Consider the following 25,818-nt stretch of genomic DNA (forward strand, 5'->3'; position numbering starts at 1 on the left):
GCTCTGCGCAGGCGCGGGAGCAGGTCGCAGCAGCGCTGGGCCTCGGCTTAAGCTGTTGTTGTGCCGCCCCTCCCCCACCCCTACCCTGCGGCGGCCCAGCGCTGCAGGCCGCTGACTCCAGCCCCAGCACCCGGGACTGCGGACTTCGTGACCCTTTCCTCGGGCTTGTCCGCGCCGGAGCAGCTCGGGACTGCGCAGCACTCCGCGTGCCGGTGAGCGACCCAGGACGCGCAGCCCCCAAGTCCCCTTCTGGAACAGGGCCAAGCGGGCGCCCTGGGAAGAGCCGAGCCCAACGAGGAGATGGAGGAGGGGAGGCTGCCAGGGAGCTGGGCCCGCCCGGCGACCAGGGAAGCGCTTTGGGCTGGGCAGTGGAGGTGTGTCACCTCCTCTCACCCGGGCCCAGCCTCCTGCCAAGGGGCTCCAGGCTTCGGCCCAAGCCTGGCACACAGGGTAGTTTCCGGGTCTCCATACGTTGAGCGCCCAGGTGGCCCCGGGTTTTCTCTCCTTGAGTTTTCTTTACTCGCTGCCGGTGTTTCAACTTTAACCTTTCCCAGAGTAGGCAGGCTGCGTCCTGAGTTTTGTTTATGTAGTTTTTAAAAGGCGCCGACTTCTCTCGCTCAGATCATGACCCATTTAAATTGGATGGAGTCCTGTACAGGTTTTTTTCCCCTCTCCGTAAGGAGTCTGAGATCCGTGTTGATTTTGAGTAAATTAAAGGATTTTGATAAAAACATCGAACACAGGGAAGAGGAATGGTCCCAGCACCTCTTTATAAACTAAAGGAATCTCCAAAAATAAAAGTGGTTGAAGTGCTCTGAGGAAAATCCTGTGGAGAGGACAAGGATGCCCCAGTACCTCACAGTCTGCAACTTGTCCTTTAGCCTTGATGATGCAGTCAGAGGCTGACTCTATCAAGGCAACTGTTACGTAAGGGTGTTAAGGAGGCCCAGACTGAGAGCCACTTGGTTTTGCCTTCTGTGTCTTTTCCCCTTAAGACATTACAGTGGGAGGCACCTTATACCTCTGTTGTGTTAACTGAGATCCCAGAAAGGGTGCCTCTGAGGCCCTGGCTGCTAAGGCCCGATCCCAACTCATCTAATATTCCATACAGGCTCCAAGGTCAAAGTGTGTGGAAACAGTGATGTTAATTTGCCCGTGAGCCACCTGTGATTGGCAAGTATTGGTTTGGCCTGGATTTCATTTCTTTGAGCCGAATCAAGAGAAAATAGTGCATTTTTAGAAGTTATAAATCATTTATGTTTTTGAACATAATAATCAGTGTACATAGATTTTTTTTAATGGTGAAAATAGGCATCTTTATTCATCATTCGGAAATTTTGTTTAGTTTTTTATCTTGCTGTTGACACAATGTTTGAGTAACTCCAGCACACGGATGGGGTTTTTTTGTTTTGTTTTGTTTTTGGCTGCAGCTGTGGCTTGTGGAAGTTCCAGGACCAGGGTTCGAACCCAAGCCTCTGCAGTGACAACACCAGATCCTTAACCTCTCCCCGAATGCCATTTTTAAAGAGCGAACTTTTCTTTGCAGCATAAGATAAACTGAATTATTTTGAATGCCAGTTTTCCTTATTAAAATCAATGAGAACTTTTGAAAGAAATATCTTGTATGTGAATGACTTTAATAATCTGTTTTTAGAAACTGATAAAAGTATATGTTCAAATTTAGAAAAAGAAGGAATGGATTATTTTTAAATTCAGCTTTCTCCCTTTGTTACTTTGCTCTAAGAATATCAACAGATAGAATGTATGACTTTTTAAGTTCGTTTTATCCTTAAAATTGTATGACCTTAACTGCAATGTTATTATATTACCTACCCTCTGAGGTTATTTTGATATAGGTACTAGCACTAATTACTTATTTTTATTTGGCTTTAAATTGATATTTAATTTCCCCATGTATTTTTGATGAATTATAGTCAATATTTTGGAATATTAATTTCATAATTTTAACTTCACTAACTATTGAAGGAAAAACATGAACGTTTTGTTTTTCAAGTTTGTGTGTGTGCAAGTATTTAAATGTTTAAAGCAAGAAATGTGAGGATGAGAAAGTTTGTGGATTTTATTTATCACATGGGGGTATGAAAACTACTACTTTGATATTACCTGGTGATAACTAACTGTAGTCTACCCAAAGCAACTTTTGCCTTCATTTAGAAACACAGAATGTGTTTTTGTTTTATTCTGAGTGAAGTCCATATATTTCTAGTCGGAGAACTAGTGTAGGCTTTTGTCAGATTAATATTTAGTATTTAATATTCTTTGAAAGCCCATTCTCATCACAAATCTGATGTGATGTCTTTTCATTTTGTTAGAAAAATACTGCTGAACTCTAATAAATGGCTCTCTTATTTCAGATATTACTTTGATTGAGTGTAATTCTGATCCAAATAGTGGTTTAAACATTCCCTTGAAGGTTGTTCTAAATTACTTTGACTAATATAAATATCCTGTAATTTTCTTGAGTGGCTTTTTGTTTGTTTGTTTGTTGTTTTTTTAGGACCGCTTCTGCAGTATATGGAAGTTCCCAGGCTAGGGGGACAAGTCAGAGCTGCAGCTGCCAGCCTATGATACAGCCACAGCAACGCCAGATCCAAGCTGTGTCTGTAACCTACACCATAGCTGAGAGCAACACTGGAACCTTAATCCACTGAGCAAGGCCAGGGATCAAACTTGAGTCCTCATTGTCGGGTTCTTTACCACTGAGCCACAACGGGAACTCCATATTCTTGACTATACTGTTTTACTGTAGTTTACTATAAGATTTTTCTTTTTCTTAGACATGGGAAAGTCTTTTTCTCATTTGCCTCTGCATTCGAATAAAGAGGATGCTTATGATGCAGTCACATCAACTGAAAATATGAGAAATGGATTAGTCAATAGTGAAGTCCATAATGAAGATGGAAGAAATGGAGATGTTTCTCAGTTTCCATATGTGGAATTTACAGGAAGAGATAGTGTCACTTGCCCCACTTGTCAAGGAACAGGAAGAATTCCTAGAGGTATGTGTTATTGCACAGTTTTTCCTTTTAAGAATGATACCAGCATTTGCACAAGTACTATGAAACCAGTGGGTTTAAGTACAACCCTTTATGTTTTAAAAGACTCTTAGAATTGAAATCAAAACTTCACATCGGTTATCTTCAGTCAAAAAACACAAAGAAACAAAGATATAAATTGAGGTTCCTAAAGCAATAATGAAAACCACCTCTCTGCCTACATTATTTTTTCTTTCCCACCTTTAATTATAGCTGACTTGCAACACCTCTTTTCATCCTATTTGACATCAACAGAGGTCATATCACAGTTGCTTTGTTTTATTGGATGTTAGAAACAATACAAGTAATGAGGTGACCTAATATTTTTAATTTGTTACTAAGCTGGTCATGTGCTAATTAGTTGTTTTTTAAAAGAACTATGTGAGGAGGAATGGCATATGAAGATGAGCCATATAGGAAAAAAAAAAATCAATTTGTGACATGTCATAGGGGAAATTAGTAGTGAGTAATTCCCATGTGCTGTTTATAGGCTACCTTAGTAGCAATGGCAATAAGTAGAAATAATAAAAGTACCTTGTGCTATGCTCATTTTCTGGTTAGTAAAAGTTGATATTTGACCCTGGTGAGACCCTGATGGGAGGACAGACTGACAGTATAAAGTTTTATTTTTTCAGAGGTAGTAGCTATTTGAGAATAAAAGGATTATTGTAGTGGAAGCTATTAATGTACCAGGCTGGGGATGGAGAGGGGGTCAAGTCCTATTTTAGCAATCTGGATATGTTTTCGAGCTATAGCCAGTAGATATTTTTGGCAGCCTAGATGTGCATTGTGTATAGTAGGATCAAGGGTGATTTCAATGATGTTTTTGTCTGAGCAGCTGGAAAAAAGAGGTAGCCACTTATTAAGAGGAAGAAAGGAAGGTTTGAGTGTATGTCTCAGGGGAGAAATCAGGAGCTCAATTTTAGATGTGCTAAGTTTGGAGATGTGTATTTGACCTCTCAGTGGATATGCTCAGTAGGACATTAGTTATAAGAAGGGCCCGAAATTCAAATACAAGGCTTAGGCTAGAGTCATCAGTGTATAGATGCTGTTTAAAACTGAGTTGGTTGAGGGGGTTCCCATTGTGGCACAGTGGAAAAGAATCCAGCGAGTATCCATGAGATGTGGATTTGATCCCTGGCTCGGTGGGTCAGGGATCCCACTTTGCTGTGAGTTGTGATGGAGGTCGCAGACGTGGTTCAGATCCCAAGTTGCTGTGGCTGTGGTGCAGGCTGGCATCTACAGCTTCAATTCGACCCCTAGCCTGGGAACTTCCATATGCCTCAGGTGTGGCCCTAAAAAAAAAAAAACAAAAAACAAGTTGTTGAGAATAGTAGGTTTATCAGTATGAACAGAAGACAGAAGAAACTCTAGCACGGACCCTTGGGGCATGGCAACACTTCAAGGTCAATGACATGAGAATTGGCAAAGGACACTAAAAAGAGCAGTCACAATAGAAGTAGCAAATCCCATTGTCTGTGGTGTCCTAGAAAATAAATGAAGAAAATGTAGTCCTTGGTGGAGGAGAGATTGATCAGCTATATTAGATCCTAATGGATCAGGCAGTGTGGAGACTTGGTGAATTTAGAAGCCACTGGAGACCATTAAAAAGGGAGTTTTGCCCCCTTGCTGTACAGTGGGAAAATAAAAAATAAATAAATAAATAAAAGGCATAAGGGGGGAAAAAAAAAAAGGGAGTTTTGGTAGCCTGCAAAAAAATGTATAGCATGTATAGAGTAGGATCAGGAGCGCGTAGGAAGAGCAAAGTTATATAGTGATAAGAATAGCTTTTTTGAGGAACTTTGCTGTATAGAAAATGAGAGAAGGCGAGTGGTAGCTAGAGCAACCTATAAGGTCAGGAGAAGAATTTTTTGAAGATGGAATGAATAATATGTTTGTATGATAGTGAGAATGATGCATAGAGCAAAATTTGATAGTGTGGACAACAGAGGGGAATTATTAGATTCAGTGCACAAGTGAAGGGGGCTGCTATTAAAGAGGAGCACAGACAATTCACTCCTAGTGATAGAAGGGAAGGTGTGGATACAGAAGCAGGTGGAGATTGTGCAAGTTCTCTTCCCTTTGCTATATGGTGAGCTAAGAGTAAGAATGGGGTGAAGATAATGGGGATTTGAAAAGAAAGTGGGAGTTCCCGTTCTGGCACAGCAGAAACCAATTCCACTAGTAACCATGAAGTTGCAGGTTTGATCCGTGGCCTCGCTCAGTGGGTTAAGGCTCCGGCATTGCCATGATCTGTGGTGTTGGTCACAGACGCAGCTCGGATCCTGCATTGCTGTGGCTGTGGTGTAGGCCAGCAGCTGTAGCTCTGACTCTTGACCCCAGCCTGAGAACTTCCATATGCCGTGGGTGTGCCCCTAAATAAAAGAAAAAGAAAGGAAAAGAGAGTGGATATTATGAAGTTATAGTTTGAGAGAGTCAGATTGAGAGTGTGAACTAGGGAAATACAGTGTGAGTGTTGGCATCATTAAGAGGCACTTGAGATTGGTGATCTAAAATGAGATCATTGAGCCTACTGGTTTTGTTTTTCTCTCTCTGCTTTTAGCTGTGTGGACATAGGCATAGTGGCTAAAGAGTTGGTTTGTTTTTTTTTTATTTTCCCACTGTACAGCAAGGGGGTCAGGTTATCCTTACATGTATACATTACAATTACATTTTTCCCCCAGCCTTTCTTCTGTTGCAACATGAGTATCTAGACAAAGTTCTCAATGCTATTCAGCAGGATCTCCTTGTAAATCTATTCTAAGTTGTGTCTGATAACCCCAAGCTCCCGATCCCTCCCACTCCCTCCCCCTCCCATCAGGCAGCCACAAGTCTCTTCTCCAAGTCCATGATTTTCTTTTCTAAGGAGGTGTTCATTTGTGCTGGATATTAGATTCCAGCTATGAGTGATATCATATGGTATTTGTCTTGGTCTTTCTGGCTCAGTATGAGATTCTCTAGCTCCATCCATGTTGCTGCAAATGGCATTATGTCATTCTTTTTGATGGCTGAGTAGTATTCCATTGTGTATATATACCACATCTTCCGAATCCAATCCTCTGTCGATGGACATTTGGGTTGTTTCCATGTCTTGGCTATTGTGAATAGTGCTGCAATGAACATGTGGGTGCATGTGGCTCTTTTAAGTAGAGTTTTGTCCGGATAGATGCCCAAGAGTGGGATTGCGGGGTCATATGGAAGTTCTATGGATAGATTTCTAAGGTATCTCCAAAGTGTTCTCCATAGTGGCTGTACCAGTTTACATTCCCACCAACAGTGTAGGAGGGTTCCCTTTTCTCCACACCCCCTCCAGCACTTGTTATTTGTGGATTTATTAATGATGGCCATTCTGACTGATGTGAGGTGATATCTCATGGTAGTTTTGATTTGCATTTCTCATAACCAGCGATGTTGAGCATTTTTTCATGTGTTTGTTGGCCATCTGTATATCTTCTTTGGAGAAATGTCTATTTAGGTCTTTGCCCATTTTTCCATTGATTGATTGGCTTTTTTGCTGCTGGGTTGTATAAGTTGTTTATATATTCTAGAGATTAAGCCCTTGTCGGTTGCATCATTTGAAACTATTTTCTCCCATTCTGTAAGTTGTCTTTTTATTTTCGTTTTGGTTTCCTTTGCTGTGCAAAAGCTTTTCAGTTTGATGAGGTCCCATGGGTTTATTTTTGCTCTAATTTCTATTGCTTTGGGAGACCGACCTGAGAAAATATTCATGATGTTGATGTCAGAGAGTGTTTTGCCTATGTTTTCTTCTAGGCGAATGATGGTGTCCTGTCGTATATTTAAGTCTTTCAGCCATTTGGAGTTTATTTTTGTGCATGGTGTGAGGGTGTGTTCTAGTTTCATTGCTTTGCATGCAGCTGTCCAGGTTTCCCAGCAATGCTTGCTGAATAGACTTTCTTTTTCCCATTTGATGTTCTTGCCTCCCTTGTCAAAGATTAATTGACCATAGGTGTCAGGGTTTACTTCCGGGTTCTCTATTCTGTTCCATTGGTCTGTCTGTCTGTTTTGATACCAGTACCACACTGTTTTGATGACTGTGTCTTTGTAGTATTTCTTGAAGTCTGGGAGAGTGATGCCTCCTGCTTGGTTTTTGTTTCTCAGGATTGCTTTGGCGATTCTGGGTCTTTTGTGGTTCCATATAAGTGTTTGGATTGTTTGTTGTAGTTCTGTGAAAAATGTCATGGGTCATTTGATAGGGATTGCATTGAATCTGTAGATTGCTTTGGGTAGGATGGCCATTTTTACAATATTGATTTTCCCAATCCAGGAACATGGACTATCTTTCCATTTCTTTACATCTTCTTTGATTTCTTTGATTAAAGTTTTATAGTTCTCAGCATATAGGTCCTTTACCTCTTTGGTCAGGTGTATTCCGAGGTATTTTATTTTGTGAGGTGCAATTTTAAAAGGTATCGTATTTTTGTATTCCTTTTCTAATATTTCATTGCTGGTATACAGAAATGCAACTGACTTCTGAATGTTAATCTTATATCCTGCTACTTTGCTGAATTTATGAATCAGTTCAAGTAGTTTGGGGTTGAGTTAAAGGGTTGGTTTTAACCAGATGTAGTTCAGACAGATGAATACCACCAAACAAGATAGGATATGTAAACACATACACATATACAAATGGTATATATTTATATACTTATATGTGGGCATGGTAGTGGGAGGATAGATAAGGGGAGACTTGTGGAGGGGGCAGGGAGGAATAAGAGAAGTATTACAGAAAGCTTTAAAGAGAATTTGACTGTGGTGCTTTAATAGTTAACACAAAGAGCCAAGTTATGGTAAGACTAGAAAATTTGTATTTAAAAATCCCCTTATCTGTTAAAGCATATAATGTTCAACTCAAGTAATAAATGTTGGATTTTGAAGGGACTAAGTGTGGAGAGGGGTGTGACCTGAAAGAGTCCTGGAAGCTATGTATAAATAGGGGTTCCTAAAGCATGAGCCTTAATATGTGTCAGTTTTGGTTTTCAAGAGGGAGAGTGTAAGGACCTCTATAGTTTTAAGGGTTTCAGGACACAGGGGCAGCAGTATGTTTCTTCTGCTCTGATTCCTATAACCAAATTAAAGTCTTAATGGAAACCTGTGGAAAATAGAAAATTAGAGAGGGAGTATGAAGGAATGCTTGGTAAATTCAGATCTTCTGAAAGCTGGGACTTTTTAGATGTTTTTCTCAGTAGAGAAGGAATTACTCCATTTTGCTTTTTGTTTTTTGTTGGCTTTTTAGGGCCACACTTGCAAGCCGTATGAAAGTTCCCAGGTTAGGGGTCGAATCAGCTGCAGATGCTGGTTTCTGCCAGAGCCACAGCAACACGGGATCCGAGCTGCATCTGCAACCTACACCACAGCTCACGGCAACACCAAATCCTTAACCCACTGAGTGAGGCCAGAGATAGAACCTGCATCCTCATGGATACTAGTCAGGTTCGTAACTCCCTACCTCACAATGGGAACTCCAGAAAGTATTGCTTTTTCTCCTTCTTTATAATATTTTGACTAGGTAGAAATCTAGGTGTGAAAAAAAGAGTATCTGCTTTGGAATTCAACTGCTACCGATAATTTTTGAAGATTTCGAGAGCCGTTTATTAAAGGAATGAGATGAGGGCCAGATGTTATTCTGGTCTTTCCATACCGGATTTTGATGAGGAGCCACTATGTGTTTAATTAATTATGTTAATAACTTTCCGAATCTACTTCTTTTACTTTTAGGACAAGAAAACCAACTTGTAGCATTGATTCCATACAGTGATCAAAGATTAAGACCAAGAAGAACGTAAGTGATTATAAGAAAGTGGCAATTGTTTTAATGTTTCTTGCCTTTCAAATTATGTATAAATAAATACTTTAGTTAAAACTGTTAAAAAGAAAAAAGTACTGTCAGGTTGTTGAGTAATGCCTCATATGCTTTATGTCATAAAAAAAACAGAAAAGGATTCCTGATTGGGTAAGTTCTTGAAAGCAGCATAGTATCTAAGTCTTCTCAAATCTATTCTTAAAACAGACCTAAAATAGCAGTTAGGAAAGACAGAAACAACATTTTCATTAAGAATGGGTGTTAAGGTATTCCCACTAAATTCAAAATAAATATGGGTATTCAAATCATGAAAATCATGATTGCATAAGGACCCAAACATGCTTAGCAGCTGTGTGGAAGTTGTAAAGGGAAGCCTAAGAGCCCTTACACAATGTAAATTCTTTACCCCAGAAGAAGAGGCCCCCACTCAGAGGACTTTCAGTGAATACCCCTAAGAATAATCTCTGGAAATGGGAAGACTACAAACTGTAGCTTGGAGAGAGTGCAAAAAGGCCTCAAGAAAATCTAAAGGAACCAGATCATCTTAAGACATCAAAAACTCCTACAAAAGGACAGATACAACCTAAAGGGAAAAAATGCTGGGGGTGGAATCCAGGTTCTGTAGGGCAAGAATAGGTATGAAAGAGAGAAAAGGTTCAGTAGAGAGATAATCTCAGAAGATAAGTGGATATACATGCAGACCATCTGTTTTAATCCTTTATATAACAACATAGCGTGGAGTTCTTGAGCAGTGAAGCTAGGAAAAAAATCCTGGCCCATCCTGACCACTTAAAATGGCAGCTTTTCTTCAGAGTACCAAAATGCATCTCATTTAAACATGGGCCAAAAAAGGGGGGATTATTATCAAGCATTATTACAAAGTTAGTAAAATTTTACCAAGACGAAAATGAACTGAACAAAATGCTAACAGATGATGAAGCGTTATCAGAACAGTAGATGAAAGCTTTAACTTAATACCTAATGTTAAAAGAGATTAAGTAAACTGTAGACATTATGATAGCATAACATAAGTCAGAAATTGAGGAGCTTGGAAGTGAGATGACCAAAAACTAGAAAGACAGTCTACAGGCCCCTGGAAAGAATTAGAAAAAAATAATTTCAGAAATGAAGATAAAACTGGAAGAACACAGTGCAAAGTGATACCTTGGAAAGTGCAATTAAAGAAATAGAGGATACAAAGGAGGAAATGAAACCATACATCCCATGAGTACACACACACAAACACAAATTAATGAAAAGTACTTAAGAGAGAAAGGTAATAAAACACAAGGCAAAGAGATTGAGCATGAATGTAATTCAAGTCTGTGAAGAAAATCTCAGGAGGCAAACAACAAATAGTTAACATGTAATTCAAGATCACTTCCCTGAAGTAAAACAACATGTGAATCTGCACATTTCAAAGATACACCATAATTTTGAAAATAACCCATCCTAGTGAAATTTCTGAACTTGTAAAAATAAATAGCCGAAAAGCCTTTTTGAGCACCCAGGCAAAGGATCAATGAATTTATAAAGGATAGAAAATCAGATTGGCATGTTATTTCTTGACCACAGTGCTTCAAACAAATATGCAATAGAGCAGCATATCTAAGTCTTGAATGGAATGAAAACTAACCCAAGATTTTATAAATAGTCTATTACATAATGTATAGACAGTTCTGAATGTAAAAGAAATTAGGGTTAATTTCTTTACAACCTGAGAGGAGAACAACTTTCCTATGATCTAGAATCCAGTAATGAAAGAAAAGATTAATAAATTTGAATAAAATAAAAAATTAGTAAAAGTGTAAATTAACTTTTACAAGATGAAAACAAAAAAATGGAAATCACAGAATACAAGGAGCAGGACCATGTGAAGATATAAGGAGAAGGCAGCCAGCAGCTGTAGGCCAGAAAGAGTACCCTTCCCAGAACCTGGCATATAGGCATGCTCATCTTGTATTTCCAGCCTAGAGAGCCATGAGAAACAAATGTTTGCTTTTCAAGCCAAAAAAACAAAAAGCAAACTGGGATGTGATGTCTGCAAATTATTATCACAGAAATCCAATATCCTTCCTGTAGAGTTTCATAGTTTGGAGAAAGAAAAAGCCTAACCAAACAAAAGGTAAGGGCTATGAACAGACAATTCAAAAAGAAGAAAAGCAAATATCCGTTAAACATATGAAAAGATGTTCAGTCTTGCTCCTAAGAGAAATGCAAATTACAACAACGTTGAGACGTTGAGATACCATTTCTTTTATAATGATTTTTATTTTTTCCATTGTAGCTGGTTTACAGTGTTCTTTCAATTTTCTACTGTACAGAAAGGTGACCTGTTACACATACATGTACACATTCTTTTTTCTCAAATTTCTTAAGTATCAGATGAACAAAAGTCCAAAATTTTGACAGTATATGTTGTTGGCAGTACTGTGTGAAAATAAGCACCTTTGTGCCGTGATACAGACGGGAAAATTTGGCCTTATCTATCAAGATTACACATGCATTTACCCTTTGGCTCAGGAATTCTACTTTGGAAAATTTATTTCTAAGGATTACTGTCCTTAGAATGCAGTAGTAAATGGCATTTGCACAAGTTATTCACAGTGGCAATGTTTGTATTAGCAAAGACAAGAAATGTTTGAAATGGCCAGTAGTAGATGACTGGTAGAAGTTATGCTCTATCCATATGATAAAATGAAATGAGGAAGGACTCTTTATTTTACTACACTGTGATATCCGCAGCACATTTTTATTTGAAAACACACACATGCATATACACACAGAAAATAGAATGATAAACCAAAGACTAACAAAATTGATTACCCTCAGAGTTTGTGAAAGGACTTTGAAGAGAGAACGGGTAAGCAAGTTAGATCTCTGTGAGCACATATATATTTTTTTCTTGTTTAGACTTTAGATCATGTAGTTGTTTAAAATACAACTTAAAAGATTGTATCAAAAGTTAAAAAAAAAAGCAGTTCCTAAAAATTGGAACAAACTGAAACAGATGATTCTAACTGTATATCAAGTTGATAACATAACCACACATCAAAGACTTACTTTAAGTGACTTAAAAACATTGTATTTTGACTGTCAGTGTCTAGGAAGATACGTTCTAAATGGGAAAAAAAAAACTAAAATGGTATTTTAAACTGCACTCAATAGTTGCATTACTAGTAGTAATTTTGTTATAATTTAGAAATTTTTGTACATACAGTAAATAAATAGCTGTGTAAATGCCGTTAGTGAACAAGATTTTTAGCATCAGAACAAAGACTTAAAACTACAATATCAAATAAATTGTATTCTCCACTTCTGACCAAGATGGGAATCGCAAGGGCTGGATTGATCCACTCGCATGAAACAACCACAAAATTATGCAAATACAAAATAGTGAAATGTTATTTTCAATCAGTGAACGTCAAGCAGCTCAGGACAGATATCCCTGTGGAGGGATAAAAAAAGAAATGAGCCTTATAATTTCACCCACTTACTGTCCAGAGAAAGGTTTCAGGGTGTAGCCCATAGAAAAGAACCCAGGCAGAGCTTAGCAGTCTCCCTGAATTAAGAAGTAAATGGTGCTAGGGATCCAGGAGAACAAGATGGCTAGAGTTATCAGGGCAGATTTCCAAAAGTAGAGAGTTACAGAGGGTGCTCCTCTGATGTTAGGATACTGATAGGTGTGAATGCATGGAGAAAGTACCTGAAGCTAGAGAAAGAGCTGTCTGAAAGGAGCAAAGGGAATGGTCCTCAGAGCTTACATAGGGCCAGGAAAGTTGTTTCCATCAATGAGTGTAGAAAATCTCATAATGCATAGGATGTTGGGTGGAGTATTTAGGAGGGTATTGCCAGAGTGATAGAGATAAAATTAGAGTGATAAGAGTCAAAGCAGCAGTCTGCAGCCTAGGAGCTTCCACATGCCGTGGGTGTGGCAAAAAAGAAAAAAGGAAAACCTGAAATAAATGTTGAAACTCTCATTTAAAGAAGTACAAACCAAAAAAAGGGTGCTGTGGGCTTTGAGCAGAGTGCTGTTTATTGGAGAAACCAAGAAATAATGTTGTCCCTTAGTATCAGTGTGGAGATTGATTCCAGGAGCCTTGGCATGTACCAAAATCCACTGGTATTCATTCAAGTCTCTTTTGTAAAATGGCATAGTACAGTCGACTCCACATCTGAGTTTTCAAATCTGTGGATTCAACCAACCATAGAAGGAAATTTCAATATGTGGTTGGTTGAATCCAGGGATTCAAAACATGCAAATAATGGAGGGCTGACTGCAGTGTCTTGAAACTCTAGTTTAGAGGGTAAATCGAAGATAGGAGGTAGTTTTCATCTATGGATGCTAAGTATTTCCTTCTCTTTGTTAAGAGTGAGAAATGAAAGAAACATTTCAGGGGGAGTTAGAATAGCAATGTCACAGGAGGCTTTTTTTTTTTTTTTTTTTTTTGGTCTATCCCTGCATAATACTATCCCTTTTCTGGTTTTTTTTTTTTTTTGGCCTTCCCCATGACATGTGAAAGTTCCCAGGCAAGTGACTGGATCTGCAACCCGAGCCAACACCAGGTCCTTAACCCCCTGTGCTATAAGAGAACTCTATATTATTCCTTTTTCTTGATTTTAAAGAAACAGTTTAACAACATCTTCAGAGCATACTTGATGAATGTAAGCAATGTTTTTAAAATGGAGTATGTAAATACTTTGAGATGAGACTCAAAAGGGCTATCTTAGATTGATAAGGTTATGTCTTTACATTTTTAAGGGGTTCACAGGTGGTTCTGATGAGCAGTCACTTTAGAGAATCATGTGATGGCAAAACTCACATGTGAAAATTCTGCTTCAGTGAATTCGTCAGGGAGTCTTGAAATTTATATTTGTATAAAGTTTCCCAGCTGGATTCTAATGAAAAGCCTAGTTTGGGAATCACTGCAGTAAAGGTTCTATCTGTAAAAAATCTGAAATCCTATAGTCTCCAAAATGGTAAATATGTCTTTGAAGGAGGACATTTTAACACTTAATAGATTGAAATTTAATCATTTTTAATACCGTTATAATGTAAAAAGGTGGTAAAATCATACATCTTTTCCTGCTGGCATATAATACATAGGGGCAAAATTCAAATCGAAAATGTCTTCTCTAGTAAGTGTTTTGTTATGTAATTTTTGATGAATGTATGTTTAAATATTCCATTTTCCTTTGCAGAAAACTGTATGTGATGGCTTCTGTGTTTGTCTGTCTGCTTCTTTCTGGACTGGCTGTGTTTTTCCTTTTCCCTCGCTCTATCGACGTGAAATACATTGGCGTAAAATCAGCATACGTCAGTTATGATGTTCAGAAGCGTACAATATATTTAAATATCACAGTAAGTACATAGTTGTATTAAAAATATTTGACCTCATTCCTTTATCATGTTAAGCAATACCTTTGTCCTTATTGAGAGAATATTTAACGTTAGATATCAGTACTAAGTTTTTTTTGTGTATGTCTGTTATGTTGACCTTCTCTGTCATTTATGATTCTGCTAAAAGTGGCAAATAATAAATATTGGCAATCCTGTGTATACAAAATCATTTAGCATTTGAAGATGCCTTTAGGAGGGTAAAATAGACAAAACCATTAATTACTGTAAAAAAAAAAGTATTTACCATCTATTTACTTTTCAGTATTTGACTCTGAATAGCTTCTAGCAAGAGACTAACGTAGTTGATTCAATAGATGTTTAAATGTAATATTTTCATTTCCTTGTATTTTGTGAAACACAATTTTTGCCAAGTGGGAAAAAAAATCCAACAATTCCCCTGTCATGAAATGCTTTACAATTAGTACTGTATTCATTTATTTTTAAATGTAAAGAACAAGTAACTTATTTGATTTCTCTTATAAATTAGTATGTGTGAAAATAGCCTCTGTGTGTACCAGGACAGTGATTTTTTTTTTAGGACCCTGCAGCCTTCCTGCATCTGAACACAAACAAAAACTCAGAGAAAATCCTATACCTATTTTACACGTTAACATTTGTTTAAAAAAAAAAACATGATTTGCAAACCACTGTATTGTTAAAAAGACATATATTGATTGAGGTCTTAAGGTACATATTTGTGGTGGTGATGTGTTTAGAAAAGTGATATTGGACTTCAGTTCCTCAAAGAGATGTTTGGTACCTTTAGGTTGCGGTAGAGATCCTATGGTGTTGCCTTTGAGGAAGGAGGCTTTGGAGGGTCAGGGAGTGAAATGGAATGTGTGTTAAAGTGGAATTACTTAACAATTATAACAAAAAAGGAACTTCCATGGATCCATTTATGCCCATTGCTTACTGTCAAAGATGTCAATCTAAGGGCTTGAAAAAAAAGAAAATCCAACAATTGTATCTGTGAATATATATGTGCAAAAGTATAACACAATACTAATTTTATAAAGCATTTCATATGACTAGGGAATTGTTGGGTTTTTTTCCCCACTTGAACAGCCTTTTGGAACAAAGACTGTATTTTCCTTTTTTGTACAGTGTTTAAAACGATGGCTGAATATTTTTGGCCAACTTCCAGAGCCTGTTTCAGATGAAATCCTGTAAATTTATAATGAAAGATAATGAAATCCATGTGCTGTTCCCTTTTAGATACCAGAAAGTATGTTTAAATAACAGTATCTTTATTTTAAAAAACTATTCAGGAATTCCTATATTTTGGGATACTAGTACCTAACTAAATTGAGAAAATGAGAACATTAAATAAGAAATAGGTTTATTATATAGATAAACACTAGGCTTAACTGGATGACAGTGAGATAAGAGGCTGAGATTTCTGCAGGTTTTCTATCAATATTTTGAAAAATGGAATTATATAATGTTACTTTTGTTCCTTAAAATGAAGTAGTACTACTTACATTTTGTCAGTAATATTTTTTGTCTATTTGTGAAAATATTTATCATTGTAAGACATTTGAAAAATACTGTAATGTATATTTTCTTGTCTACCTAGACCTAACTATTAGTATATTACTAGTCTGCCCTCTGTATCCACCAGTTCCAATTCTACCCCTAGCCTGGGAACTTAAATTTGCCACAGGTGCAGCCCTAAAAAACAAAAACAAATAAATCAGAGATTTTTTAAAAAGTCAAAGTTGCAGTTCCCACTGTGATGCAGTGGGATCAGTCGTGTCTCTACAGTGACAGGGACACAGGTTCAATCCCTGGCCTGGCACAGTGGGTTAAGGATCCAGCATTGCTGCAGCTGTGGCATAGGCTACATCTCCAGCTCGGATTCTATCCCTGGCCCAGGAAACTCCATATGCCATGGAGTGGCCAAAAAAAAAAAAAAGCAAGACTTGAATTTGCTGTGTTCTGGAAACTGTTTACATACCATTTACATTGTATTTACAACTGTGTACATAGCGTTTACATTGCATTAGGTATTTTAAGTAATCTATAGTATGTGGAGAATGTGTGTAGGTTATGTGCAAATACTGTGTCATTTACATAAGGGACTTGAACATTTCCAGATTTTAGTATCCTGTGGTGAGGTGAGGGCTGAGTGAAGGTGAGTAGGGAGAGTCATAGGTGGTCTTGGAACCAGTCCTCTTTGGATACAGGGACAACCATACATATATTTGCTAACAGTGTATATATACGTGTATATATTACAAATAACATTTACACACGCAATTGGACTTTTTATATAAAGGATACACACATATGCAAGTGTATGCAAATGCACGTTCTCTCTTAATTGAGATCTCACTACTTTTTTCCATATTAAGTGATTGCGTGTAGGTTCTTTACATGGGTGTATTACAATTTACTCAACCATTTTCCCAATAGATTCTTAGTTTTGCTGTCATAAATATTTATTCAGAAAATATCTGTGCTTAAACTTCATGTTTCCATTTCAAATTCTGTCTTATTATTTTGTTTTTATGTTTATTTTTGTGTTTCTTTCTAACTCCCAATATATCTTGTTCTAATTCTCATAAGAATTTTTGTTCTCAATCTGTTTTGCATCATTGATCTCTTTTAATGTTGTAGTGAAAACTATTGACACTTTAGAAGAACCACATACCAGTATTATTTTGCATATGTATAGGACTGCAAGATTCTGCTGAATCCCATTCTTTGGTCTGTATCAGAAGGTACATTGACCTTAAGTTAACAATCCTTTTCTATAGTGTCTGGAAATGAAATTGATGTTGGTATTAAAAGCCAAATCAATGAAACTATTTATGTATTTAGATAAAAATTATTTCTACCATCTTATAGAATTTTTTTAATTTCTACATTTAAAACTAATAATGTAAATGAATGCATAAATATGACCATAAAATTGCTGATTGCTAGCACTTTTTTTTTTTTGTCTTTTTGCTATTTCTTGAGCTGCTCCCGAGGCATATGGAAGTTCCCAGGCTAGGGTCGAATCGGAGCTGTAGCCACAGGCCTACGCCAGAGCCACAGCAATGCGGGATCCGAGCCGCGTCTGCAACCTACACCACAGCTTACGGCAACACCAGATTGTTAACCCACTAAGCAAGGGCAGGGACCGAGAACCCGAAACCTCATAGTTTCTAATCTGATTCGTTAACCACTACGCCACGACGGGAACTCCTGCTAGCACTTTTTTAATCCTTTTTTTTTTCTTTTTTGGCCACCCTATGGCATATGGAATTCCTAGGCCAGGGATCAGATCTTAGCAGCAGTTGTGAGCTAAGCTGCAGCAACACGGGATCCTTAAGCCACTGTGCTGGGGAAGGGGGAACCAATGTGTGTCCCAGTGCTCCCAATACACCGTTGAGTCACAGTAGAAACTCCTTTAATCCTTTTTCACTAAGATTATTTTCTCTCTTCTTTTCACTTATCCCATATTGTATCTTTCCATATCTTTTTCCAAATTCATGTTAACTCATAAACTCACATGTTGTTTTTCTTAAATCATTATTTATTTTTAAAAGCAATGTTTTGTACATACTTTTACGCATCTTGATTTTTTTCATTTGTTATTAATACCTTGTAGAAATCTCTCCATGTTTTCTGGCTTAGAGTTAATCCATTCTGCATATTATTCCATGTAATGACTTAATATTTTTTCAATCATTCTTTTTTATGATGGGCATTCACTTTATTTACAAGATTTTTGTTTTTGTTTTTGTTTTTTTGCTAGTACAAAGAACACTGTCCTTAACAGCCTAATGTTTTTATTTCTATGGAGTACTCAAAAGTAGAGTTGCTAGGTCAAAGGATATACAGAATTTTTATTTTAATAAATAGTGCTGTAATGTTTCACATATTTCCAGGAGTATAAAAATATATCATTTTGTGCATATTCTTGCCTGGAATAAAATCTGTCACTTCTACAAGTTTTACTAGTTTATTGAGTATAAAAAAGTATTGCATTTTTACTTAAATCAACTTTCCTCTGACTGTAAATGAATTTGAGAAATTTTACATGTTTCTTTGCCATTTATTTTATTTTATTTTTCGTCTTTGGTCTATTTAGGGCTGTGCCCACGGCATATGGAAGTTCCCAGGCTAGGGATCCAGTCGGAGCTGAAGCCAGAGGCCTATGCCACAGCCACAGCAAGACGGGATCCGAGCTACATCTGTGACCTACACCACAGCTCACAGCCATGCCGGATCCTTAATCCACTGAGCCAGGGATCGAACGTGCATCCTTCCAGATGCTGGTCAGGTTCGTTAACCACTGAGCCACGACAGGAACTCCTCTTTGCCATTTATATTGTACTCTTCTGATTTCTTTACTCATGTTGTTTGCTCTAATTTTTTTTTCCGACAGGGAAGGCTTTGACCTTTTTTTTTTCCCAATTTGTAAGGCACTTTGTACAAATGTTAATCATTATTATCTGCCTTGCAAATTCTTCAAGATTTATTGTGTATATTGTCAATTTTGTTGATGATTTCTTTTGCTATGACTTTTAGATGTTTTATTATGTTATTTCTTGATTTAACATTTTTCTTTCTTATTTTCATTGACTGTTTCCTAAAGTAATTTGAGATAACTGTCGTAAATTAGAATTGTAGAAGTTCACCCCAGCAGTTACTTAAGTATAGAAATGATGCAACTGCATTTCTTTGCAGCCAGCCAGTCTTGAATTTATCCCATTTCTTCTAAAAAATGACCTGTTGGAGAGTTTCTGCTATGGCACAATGTGATCGGTGGCATTGAACTGATCGATCAATTGAACTAGTTCAATCTCCAACCCAGCACAGAGGATACTAACTACATTGCCTCAGCTGCAGCAGAGGTTGCAACTGCACCTCAGGTCTGATCTTTGGCTCTGGAATTCTATATTCAGAGAGGCAGCCAAAAAAGAAAAAAACCAAAAACAAAAACCTGTTGGGACTCTCTCCTGATATATGTTAGAAATACCAATGTCTTTTAAACAAATAGTTTATTTAAAGTACTGTTTAACATTTTAAATGATTGCCTTTGTATTTAATAGAATAGGAAATAGCTTAGTCTGTGGAGACATATATGTATTAATATTTAGTAAACATTTAGATGAAATTCTAGAATTATTTTTATTGAATTTTTACTTAGGCCACAAATATATTTTCTAACATTCATTTTTCTATATTCCTGTACTATACATTTTCTGGAGCCATTTTTAAGTGTGATCATTGTAGGCATATTGTATACTTAGCACTCATGCATAAAACCAAATAATTTGTTCATTTAATGTTCCTTGACATTTTTGGTAATACTTTTCTTCCATGTAATAAATGGAGCATGGCCACAGCTGGAGTCATTTTCTCTATTAATTGTGAATACATAGTTGTTATGCTTATTTTAAGGTAACTTGTACATTTTCTGCCTCCTTTCTTTTTCAGAATACACTGAATATAACGAATAATAACTATTATTCTGTTGAAGTTGAAAACATCATTGCACAAGTTCAGTTTTCAAAAACAGTTATTGGAAAGGCACGCTTGAACAACATAACCAAAATTGGTCCACTGGATATGAAACAAGTAAGCTTCGTTTATGAAATACTTTTGAGAAGTTAAATGAGTAAATTAATCTCAGCTTTGTATGTCATATTAACCTGAGGGAGATGGAGGATTTCCTAAAAACTAGACTTTGAAATGTACTCCATACATGTGTAAGAGAAAGTCTTAGAATCAACGGAAAGGTAGAGATTTCTAAACTCTTTGAAGTTATGAAACGTATCTGAAATACTTGATGTTTTGATCCTATCCTCTATTGGTTCCTTTTCATTTTTTGCCTTTCAGATTGATTATACAGTACCTACTGTCATAGCAGAGGAAATGAGTTATATGTAGTAAGTTCTGATTTTTAATTATATTCTCTCATTGAATTATAAATGTGTGTGTAAATATTAGTTTCCCATCTTCTTAGCAGTGAAAAGACCACATTTTGGAATATTCCTTCTGGCTTCTGATCATCTCTGTTCTCTTCTCCCTTTTTCAACATATGTAACATTAATGATGTGTAACATTAATGTTCATATACCTATACATATAATTCTTTTCTTCAGAATTAGGATCAAATGAGTAAATTAATCTCATTTTTTTATTAACTATGTTTTAAGAACCATATTCTCACATTCTTTTATTTGTTTCTATTTTAGTCTAGGAGGAATAAAAATACTAGTGATATAGTAATATTCAGTTACTGGTTTTAAGTTCTGAAGCTTTTAAATTGGATCTAAATGATTATTAATTCTTGTTACGTAAAAAATAGTAATAAATTGGGAGTTCCCAACATGGCACAGTGGTTAATGAATCCGACTAGGAACCATGAGCTTGCGGGTTCGATCCCTGGCCTTACTCAGTGGGTTGAGGATCTGGCGTTGCCATGAGCTATGGTGTAGGTTGCAGACGCAGCTCGGATCCCGCGTTGCTGTGGCTCTGGCGTAGGCCGGTGGCTACAGCTCCGATTAGACCCCTAGCCTGGGAATCTCCATATGCCCTGGGAGCGGCCCTAGAAAAAAAGCAAAAAAAGACCAAAAAAAAATAGTAATAAATTTCATCATCTTTTGATATCAGCCTGATATAGAATTTCTGAGTAACACACTGGTTACTAAAATTTCAAAAAAATAAACAGTAGCAGTAATTTGTAGCCCTGTTAAAACAACTCTACAGTTGTTATAGTATGAAAACATGTTTTTATGTATTTATTTATTTTTTGTCTTTTTTAGGTCCGCACACATGGCATATGGAAGTTCCCAGACTGGGGATCGAATCGGAGCTGTAGCTGCCAGCCGACACCACAGCCAGAGCAATGCCAGATCTGAGCCATGTCTGCAGCCTATACCACAGCTCATGGCATCACCAGATCCTTAACCCACTGAACAAGGCCAGGGATCAAACCTGTGTCCTCATGGATACTAGTTGGGTTCATTACTGCTGAGCCACAACAGGAAGTCCAGCATAATGTTTTTAGAATAAGAAGTCATGATAATATTAATCATTTGAGGTATAGAAAATGCTCAACTAATAAATGCTTATTTATTATATCTTAATAGTATTTTTGTTAGTGTTAACATAGGAAAAAGAATAGTAATTCAACTATTTTAAATTTATAATGCCATAGTTTGCATGTATTCACATTTTTTTCTTTAACAGTGATTTCTGTACACTGATATCCATCAAAGTACATAACATAGTTCTCATGATGCAGTAAGTATGAAATTTTTTTTTGAAAGCAATTCTTTGTTTAAAATTAGATATATAACATTGGCTTAGAGCATACATATACATCTCTATAAATGCCAGCTCATTTGGTATTAAGCCTTACTAGAACACTCTAAGGTGAAGTAAATATTATTCCACTTTACACATGAGGAAATGGGAGCTCAGAGAAATAGTGAAGGATCACTTGGATGCTAAATAGCCTGGACCTTTTAAGAACTCAGGAAAATGGCAGAAGTTTGGTAGTGAAAAGGACAAGCTCAACACCCAGTTAGTTCCTTGCTGCCTGTGGTAAAGAATCATTAAAGATAGGAGAAATAATGTTACTGGTTTGCAAATTGGGTGTTATCCTAAGTCATGGAAACATTGTGGGTTATAAGTGGAGTAGTTGGGCCATTAGCTGACCTTTGATTAACCCTTTCATATGATGAGAGAATTGTATAATTATTTTTAAGAGTGCAGTGGTCTTACATGTTTTTTAAATAAAGATAAGTATTCTGAAAAAAAAATATTTTTCACCTGTTTGGATAGGGCTTGCTCAGCCAGCATTTCTGTGGTCTGTGGCAAACTATTTCCTACTAGGCTCATGTCCAGAATATTAAGTCATTAAAGAATATCTCTCTGGAGAGAATTTTGATATATAAAGTCTTTTTTATATAGAAATATTCAGTGTTTCTCTCCATTTGTTTTATTTTTAGAGTTACTGTAACAACAACTTACTTTGGACATTCGGAACAGATATCCCAGGAGAGGTACCAGTATGTTGATTGTGGAAGGAACACAACTTACCAGCTGGGGCAGTCTGAATATCTAAATGTACTTCAGCCACAACAGTAAAAGCAGAGATGCAGCTGGGGAAGAAGAAATAGCTGTTGATATTTTCAGAACTCTGTAGGATGAGGTACTTAACTTCCTGATAGATCTTAAATTGAACAACCTAAAGTTTACACTTCTACTTTAAGAGTGTAGCTAAAAGTATGTGGACTTGTAGATTATCATAACTCTCCACTCTGTGTTCATCATATTTGTACCAGGATCTTTACTTGAATCTGAATTTACTGATTGGTTCTCTTCTCTCCTGGTCTCCCCCCAAAAGGGGCGAACTTAGACTTCTACAGGACAATAGATAATTATTTGAAATTCATAGCTCTAATCACTACTGAAAACATAATTTTGGTGATGAACATAGTTTGAGAAACTTTATTTCTGAATGCTTTTTATAGACTATTACTGAGGGCCTCTTATTCATGGAAGACTTTTAAAGAATAACCTTTTTTTTCCCTGTTTTATAAATTCCCATTGCTACTTGGTAGTATTTCAACTATATTTAAGCTTTTAGCTAAATGTTCTTATTTGTTCATTTGAAGTCCTCATTTGCATGTTTTTGTCAGTCTTATTTCAAGCTAGTGCTTGCTTGCATAACATTTATAAACCAAAATAATCTTTGCATAATTCTGTACCTAACATTTTTAAAAACCTCGAAATAATGTGTTTCACATGTTTTTCCATGTTAGTTATAGTTCTGTGAAATTTTTGTGTAAAAACCTAATCATTTATAGTATTGTAAATAAATTGTGCATGGCTTTTATATAGCTTTAATAATTGTCAAAGTGGTACAGATTTAAAATGTAGTAAGTTGCTCATTAAAATTAAAAAAACAAAAATGAAATTCAGAAACCTCTAAATGTGAATATTGTTGCAATTACATATTAGATCAGGCATAAAGTAGGTTTGAAATAAAATATTGATGCTCCACTTTTTTTTAATGTTGCTTTTCATACTAAAGAATTGTGAAGACACTTAACTTTTCACAGCTGTTAAGTACCCAAGTCATCAATTTTATGAATGTTTTAGAGGAGGAAATTACTTCTTTGGTAGAAATTACCCAGGGAATCATGTTATTAAATGATGGTGGCTATATCAAAATAAAACCTATATTATGCTTTTAAAAATTTAATCACTTTGCACATCGTGGATATCATGCATCTAGCAGTTAACATTTTTATAGGTTTCAACTTTTGATTTGGGTTTTATTTAAAGTTATTTTCAAGTGTAAATTATTGACTTACTTTGCTGTTTTATATTTTTAATCCTGTTTCCATTTGGGCTTTTTGCCTTTTCACTTACCAAGTTCTGAGTACCTTTTAAATACATAGCACTGAGCGTAGGGGCTGAATATGATACCAAAAACAGTTAAGTGGCTTGAGATTAGTTTTCTTCTGTTTTCTAGTGACAGAAATCAGGCCACCTACCCCTTCTCCCCTCAAAGTGCCTAACTTAGGTCTGAAACATACTTATGAATAAGTCTGACTCTCTGAACTATAAAACATAAGCTTTATTTAATTAATTAGAGCTAATGAAGCCCTCCTTTCTGCCTTTAAACACACTCAGGTCTGCCCTTAGCTTTCATATCCTTTTCTCTACATTTTCCTGAGTGAATATTTAAACAGGTGAAATGCACTAACTTCCTTTTTTTCAATAACTACTTAGACTTCCCTTAATCCATTGCTAATTCACCCATCCTTACTATTGAACTAAAGTCACCCCTTTAAATTTATGAACTTTGTAGTCCAACACAATCTGTAATTTCTTTTCTTCTATGTTTTTTGACTACTCACCTTTTCCTTGAAACTACACAGTTCTCTACTGTGTAGATTCATTTTGCACTTTTCATATCATCTTAATTTTTTTTTTTCATTCTCCTGTCTTTTGATATCTTTTATTGAGTAGTAATCTAGACCCTTTGCTGCCTCAAAATTTCTACTGTTTTGGCTTCAACAATCACCTATATTGGGGCTTCCACATCTGTTTCTACACACATGACCAGTAACCCATCTAGTTTCTCAGTTAGCTAATGACTTGGAAAGTAATAGATTTCACTGTCTCTGTGTAAAATCAAACAATGTTAAAAATTTTTTATCATATTTTGTTTTGTTTGCACCTTGTACTCATGCCCCATTTCTTCAAGATCATCCTTCAGATATGTCTCCTTCAAAATCAGTCCTGATTTATTTTCCTGATTTGTATCTTCAAACCTTGGAAAACTGTGTAGTGTAAATTAAATGGACTTTTCTGTTGACTTGTGGCTCTAATATCCTTTTATAGTACATGCAAAGTATCTACCGAAGAGTCACGAAAATAAGGGACCATTTGCTTTTAATGACTTAGTTTTGAATATTTTTTCTTCATCTTTGATTTAAAAACTCTTTATTATACCTGCTTTCTGTAGAGTTCAAGTCAGAATAAAACTGGAATTTGAAATAAGTTAAAAAAAAATCCCAATAATAGAGAAATAAAGATCACTGTGACTACTTTTAGAGATGGTTCTGTAACTGCCAGAACAAGCCTGGAACAAAGCAGACTATAAATTAATAAAACTACAAAAACACATTAAGATGAAGCAAACTTATAGCCACTAAAAAAATAAAAAATCTTAAAATAATGGGTGAGGCTTTAACTTTTCTTAGGTCATTGTCCAGTGTAATTTCTTATGTAGTAGTAGGGTAGCTATTGATAACATTTTTTGAAACTGCTCTTAGACCTTATACAAAGGACATAGTAAAGAGGTTACAGATTTTTTCCTGATACTTCTAAAAATAACTTTCTCTTAAATTGTACCTTTAATAGACTGGTCATTATAACCACATCTAATATAGTAACAAACCTATGTGTTTTGATATGACATGTATATAAATAGCACTGTGCCCTTTTCAGAACTCTTTGATATTTTTACTTAAATCATTTCTCATATCCTATGAGTCAGAAAAAGATGGTGGTAGGGTGAAGAGGCATGGAGAGGTTGAGGTACTTGCTCAAAATCTCATATTTAGTACATAGTTATTTGCTAGACCTAGTTATTCTGTCTTCCCTATCTGTGCTCTGTCATTTAAAAATAACCATTGGACGGAGTTCCTGTCGTGGCACAGTGGTTAACGAATCCAACTAGGAACCACAAGGTTGCGGGTTCGATCCCTGGCCTTGATCAGTGGGTTAAGGATCCGGCGTTGCCGAGAGAGAGCAATAGTGTGGGTCGCAGACGCGGCTCAGATCCCGCATTGCTGTGGTTCTGGCATAGGCCGGTGACTATAGCTCTGATTGGATCCCTAGCCTGGGAACCTCCATATGCCACAGGAGCACCTCAAGAAAAGGCAAAAAGACCAGGAAAAAAAATAATAAAAATAACCATTGGAGGAGTTCCCGTCGTGGCCCAGTGGTTAACGAATCTGACTAGGAACCATGAGGTTGTGGGTTCAGTCCCTGGCCTTGCTCAGTGGGTTAAGGAT

At 36.6% G+C, this 25,818-nt stretch overlaps 1 protein-coding gene across 1 annotated transcript; it reads left to right on the top strand.

Annotated features, from left to right (window-relative positions):
* On the top strand, window positions 1-24,852 carry TMEM106B (transmembrane protein 106B). The gene is made up of 8 exons (XM_047752820.1): window positions 1-212; window positions 2,799-3,020; window positions 8,793-8,856; window positions 14,080-14,239; window positions 19,712-19,852; window positions 20,114-20,163; window positions 21,470-21,523; window positions 22,234-24,852. The coding sequence occupies exons 2-8, from the start codon at window positions 2,801-2,803 to the stop codon at window positions 22,370-22,372; spliced, it is 828 nt and encodes a 275-aa protein (XP_047608776.1). The 5' UTR covers window positions 1-212; window positions 2,799-2,800; the 3' UTR covers window positions 22,373-24,852.
* The last annotated feature ends 966 nt before the right edge of the window (window positions 24,853-25,818 follow it).

The sequence above is a fragment of the Phacochoerus africanus genome, chromosome 11 (assembly GCF_016906955.1).
Source record: "Phacochoerus africanus isolate WHEZ1 chromosome 11, ROS_Pafr_v1, whole genome shotgun sequence".
Lineage (NCBI taxonomy): Eukaryota > Metazoa > Chordata > Mammalia > Artiodactyla > Suidae > Phacochoerus > Phacochoerus africanus.

Excerpts from the sequence above, each read along its gene's own strand:
- TMEM106B (XM_047752820.1), top strand. The coding sequence starts at position 2,801 with ATGGGAAAGTCTTTTTCTCATTTGCCTCTGCATTCGAATAAAGAGGAT. Across the intron at positions 14,240-19,711 it reads CAATATATTTAAATATCACA|AATACACTGAATATAACGAA; the intron begins GTAAGTACATAG and ends TTTCTTTTTCAG. Across the intron at positions 21,524-22,233 it reads AACATAGTTCTCATGATGCA|AGTTACTGTAACAACAACTT; the intron begins GTAAGTATGAAA and ends TTTTATTTTTAG.